The 5,000-nt window shown below is 57.6% G+C and overlaps 1 protein-coding gene across 1 annotated transcript; it reads left to right on the forward strand.

The window, feature by feature from the left end:
* Positions 1-681: 681 nt before the first annotated feature.
* On the forward strand, positions 682-4,994 carry LOC116273041 (histone deacetylase 7-like; the record flags this gene model as incomplete). The annotated part of the gene is made up of 7 exons (XM_031661989.1): positions 682-901; positions 2,266-2,399; positions 2,564-2,684; positions 2,963-3,012; positions 4,329-4,436; positions 4,671-4,726; positions 4,901-4,994. Coding segments are annotated over 7 exons (783 nt in total), but the record flags the coding sequence as incomplete, so codon positions are not given.
* Between the last annotated feature and the right edge of the window lie 6 nt (positions 4,995-5,000).

Raw genomic sequence — 5,000 nt, forward strand, 5'->3', positions numbered from 1 at the left:
AATCGAGGTGTTGGTAGAGTTGGTTCCTTCTGGTGGCTGTGAGTGTGAGCGCAGGGGCTGTTCCAGGTCTCTCTCCTTGGCTCGTGGATGGTCATCTTCTTCCTGTGGCTTCATGTGGTTTCCCTCTGTGTGTGTGTGTCCAGATTTCCTCTTCCTGTAAGGACGACAGTCATACTGGGTTAAGGCCCACCCTAACGACCTCGTTTTAATTTGATTACTTCTGTTTGTAAAGACCCTATCTCTGAATAAGGTCATGTTTAGAGGTACTGGGGGTTGGGACTTCAGCATATAAATTTGAGGGTAGGGAACATAATTCAATCCATAACACATGATGACAGGCCACATACATGTTCTTGAGCAGTTACACAGTCCAGGAGACGAGGACATCCTGGTCAGCGCAAGATCCAGCGCCCCTCCCCTGGTTCCTGGCTTTGGAGTCCCAAGGGCCCGGGGAGCTCTGATGGAATGAGTGGTCAGTCTGGGGTGCAAGCCTTTCAGGGGGCTGCAGGGGTCAGGGGGCTTAGAGAGTCAAAGGCCAGAGCCCCACTGGACAGCAGGTCTAGGTTTATCATGGAATCTCTCTAGGAAAGGGGCCTGCTTGGCAGTTCCAGAGACCTCAGGCAGAAGTAGAGGGAGCAGGACCCTGAGGCACTGGAGACCAAGGCCTCATCTTTCCCCTAGGTGTTGCTCTGGGAACAGCAGCGACTGGCTGGGCGGCTCCCCCGGGGCAGCACCGGGGACACTGTGCTGCTTCCTCTGGCTCAGGGTGGGCACCGGCCTCTGTCCCGGGCTCAGTCTTCCCCAGCCGCACCTGCCTCACTGTCAGCCCCAGAACCTGCCAGCCAGGCCCGAGTCCTCTCCAGCTCAGAGACCCCTGCCAGGACCCTGCCCTTCACCACAGGTGAGACCAGGAGGAGGGTGGCAGGTGGAGGGAGGGGCTCGGCTGCATGAGTCCATGTGGGTGTCGTGGTGTCACTTGGGACGTTTTTAGAGGCCACAGAGCGCTTAGCCTTGTTAGGCCCACGCAGTACCCATGGAGCACATGGAACAGCTGGTTATTGCATTTGGCCTTTGAGGACCAAGGCTCAGGAAATCTAAGGTGACAAAGCCTATGGTCAAATAGCAAGTAGTAGTCAAGCCAGGATAAGAATTCCAGTCTCCTGCCAATGCTCTCAGACCTTTTGAAAATGATATTTATGACTGTTTGCTCTGCTTGTAAAAAGAGCTCAGAAGTATTTTAGACATTTTGAAGAGTACAGAAAAACCTAAGAAGAAAAGAAAAATCATCAACCAGTATCCCACCACCCAGAAGTAACGCCTCTGAAATTCTGCTGTATTTCAGTCCAGGCTTTGTTCTGGCCATATGTACATGTACAGATGCCATGAACACATGAACTACGTTTTGTATCCTACTTAGTTAACATATTATGAATGCTTCTTGGCATAATTAGTCTTTAAAACCGAGAGTCTCATAGTATTTCATCATTGTATTTCATTTTTACTGAGGGATTCCTTATCAGTTAGACATTTAGATTACAGTTTATTTGAATTTCCTTATGCATAAATCTTTCCTCATGCTTGGGATTATTTCCCAAGGCTCACTGTAAAGGAGTAGCATTCCTGGGTCACATGGTGTGAGCATTATGAGAGTCGTTGGTGTCCTAGACGCACAGAAATTGACCCTCCCACCCGCAATGCACAGGACCCTCCTCTGAAGACCTCCCACGGGTCAGACTGAAATAGTCACTTCTCCGAAGCTGGATTTGTCTTATCACACGGTCCAGTGTCATTGTGGGCTTCTTAGCTCCGGGTTTTGGGGTTTCCTAGGAATTCTTTCCCCTCCCAACACCCCTTGGTAACCTCTCTGGGTTCATGACACCCATGTGAGGGGCAGCTGGCCACATTAGACCTGCGACTTCATGCTGCTCCTGAGCACTTGGTGCCTGATGCTGGGCCCTCGAGGGAGTGCTGGGCCACTAGCAGTAGATGCTCACGTGGGAGGCCATGTGGCTCTGTGGCAGCCGTGTTGGCTGGAGCTGTGTCGGTGTGTTGGCTGCTGCCACCTGGAGCAGGAGTGTCGGTGTGGACGGGTGTGAGGGGGCTGGGGCTGGGAGCAGGGGGGGCAGGATGAAGTACTGAGCCTGTGTGGGTGTGAGGGGTGTGTGCCTGCTGTCCGTGTGGGTGCACTGTGGCCCGGTGCTAGCACCTGTGAGGCCATGGGCGTGAGGACTCCCTGGGTCCCCGCTCTGACCCTTGCTCCTGCAGGGCTGATCTATGACTCGGTCATGCTGAAGCACCAGTGCTCCTGCGGTGACAACAGCAGGCACCCAGAGCATGCCGGCCGCATCCAGAGCATCTGGTCCCGGCTGCAGGAGCGGGGTCTCCGGAGCCAGTGTGAGGTGAGGAGGTGCCGGTGGGGCCGGAGGAATGGGTGGAGGGAGGAGTCATGGGAGGGGAGGGGTGGGGGGCCCTGGGGCCCATGAGAGATGAGGGGCACATGGGCTGGTGGTGATGGGAGGGAAGGGGCGAGCATGGGCTCAGAGCTCTGTGGTCCCCTGTTCAGTGTCTCCGAGGCCGGAAGGCCTCCCTGGAGGAGCTGCAGTCGGTCCACTCTGAGCGGCACGTGCTCCTCTACGGCACCAACCCGCTCAGCCGCCTCAAACTGGACAACGGGAAGCTGGCAGGTAAGGGCCTAGTGGCCCTGTCTCCCTGTGCCCACTCCCACCTCACCCAGCTCCCATGCACTCCTGTCTTGGCTCTGCCCGCCTGGCGGCACCACTCCCCGCCCTGGACGTCCCTACTCCAGCTTGCTGCCGAGCCCCTCCGCAACCTACCTCCACCTCTCCCTTCCATATTTCTCTCCCCCAATACTCACCCAGCCCTGCTATCTGGGTTCCCTGCTCCCTATTGGGCCAAAGGCTGAGAGTATTCACGCTGACGTGGGCTGGGCCTCTCCTCGCAGGGCTCCTGGCACAGCGGATGTTTGTGATGCTGCCCTGTGGGTTGGGGTATGTGTGCCCAAGGGTCTCAGGGGCATTGCCGAGGGGCTCTCAGCTCTCCTCCCTGTGGTTTCCCAGGCCCAGCCTCGGGGAGCCTCTGCTTGTTATGGTTCTGCCAGACAGGGTGGGCCAGGGACTTCCTGAGGTGCCCTCTGCAGCAGGAAGCTCCTTTTGGACAGGCGTGTCTCTGACCCACAGTGTCCCCGAATGTGGAGCCCAGCCTAAGCCTCGCCCCTAGAAGGTGTCTGGTAGAGGTTGAGTGAGGTTTCAGGAGCAGGGCCAAGGCTGGGGCTTAGGATCATCTCTCCCTTCAGAGACCCCCATGATTGGGCTGGCCAGCCAGGCTGCTCTGTCTGCTCTGAAGTGGGGGTACCTCAGCCTGAGGCCACCCAGACCTTGGGCTGCCTGGCGTGGCGATCATGGTGGGTGCTTTGGTGTCCTTGGCGATCCCAGCACTTCTCGGGACACAGCCCAAGCTCGAGCTTTGCTTCCTCAGTCCTCACCCCTTTGTGAAGGGGGCTTCCCGCCCCCTCTGGCTCAGCTCTCCTAAGCCTAACACTATCTCTGCAGTAGTTTCTCAAGCAAGGTGTGTAGAGGCAGGGGACAGAGGCCTCATTCTGGAGGGAAAGTGGGAGCTGTAGCTGGTGGGGGACTTTGGGAGGCAGTCAGTGCCCTATTCACAACTTCCCATTTCTTGCCACTTTCTGGTTTTTCCAACTGTTGTTGCTTCTGTTTTCTCCTCCCTCCTCTCCCTCTCTGTCTTTCCCTCTCTCTCTCTTTCTCCAGCCTCTTGCGACTCTCTCTGCCTTCCTCGCCTCTCTTGGTCTGCCTCGCCCTTCCCATCTCCCCATCATGCCCCCCGGCCCCTCCCTAGCCTTGAGGCCCAGGGACTGGGTTTGGGGGGCCTCCCAGCCTGGGCTAGGGGCCCTGAGTGGAAGACAGTGGTGCAGACGGCCCCTCCAGCTCCGACCGTCCCGCAGGGCCTGAGCAGAGTCAGCTGGGGCTTAAAACCCCCTCCCGGCCCAAACCCCAAGTCCCGCCCAGGTAACGCCATGCCCCCTCCCCTGACCGGGGAGGCAGGCGTGATGCTGCCAGCAGAGTGCTGGCCAGATAATGGGCTGGTGCTGGGACTTAAGCTGGGAAAAAGTCATGCTGGGATTGGGGGACACAGGAGGCCTTGCCTTTGGGCGGTGGGGCACTGGGGAGGCAGCGCTGTCTGCCCAGCTCCCTGCCCCTGGGGTCCTGGCCGTGGGGTGGGGACCGCCCCCTTGGGCCCTGGCTCCTGTGTGAAGCCTTGGATGATGCGGGCCCTGACTCTGGCTCCCGCAGGTGGACACTGACACCATCTGGAATGAGCTGCATTCCTCCAATGCAGCCCGCTGGGCCGCTGGCAGTGTCACTGACCTCGCCTTCAAAGTGGCTTCTCGTGAGCTGAAGGTAGGAGGTTTGGGCTGAAGGTGAACACACCACAAAGGAGGCAGCAGAGTGGGGTAGTGCGGAATCCAGGCCCAGAACCCCAGGCATTGCGTTCATCTTAGAAATTGCCACAGGGTTTTCGAGGGGAAATTGAGGGCTCTGGGGACCAGGTTGAGATTTAAACTGTTGGGGTACGTTCATGCAGCTGTGGGAGAGAGCTGTCTGTTGATTGACAAGCATTCTTCCTTTTTCCAGAATGGTTTCGCTGTGGTGCGGCCCCCAGGACACCATGCAGATCATTCAACAGCCATGTAAGGCTAGGGGAAGACCTGGGTGGGATGAGGTGGGGGGCAAGCCCCCAGGAACTTCCTTTAGGGACATTCTTTCTTATTCCCTGAGCTTGCTCAGGCTGGGCCAACCCAGGGGCCTGGGGAGGTGAGGGCATGTGGGGAGAATGGGCTGGCAGGAACTGTCTCTCCTTCCAGGGGCTTCTGCTTCTTCAACTCAGTGGCCATCGCCTGCCGGCAGCTGCAACAGCAGAGCAAAGCTAGCAAGATCCTCATTGTAGACTGGGTAGGTGCCTGT

Source organism: Papio anubis, unplaced genomic scaffold (genome assembly GCF_008728515.1).
Source record: "Papio anubis isolate 15944 unplaced genomic scaffold, Panubis1.0 scaffold33, whole genome shotgun sequence".
In the NCBI taxonomy this organism is placed as follows: Eukaryota; Metazoa; Chordata; class Mammalia; order Primates; family Cercopithecidae; genus Papio; species Papio anubis.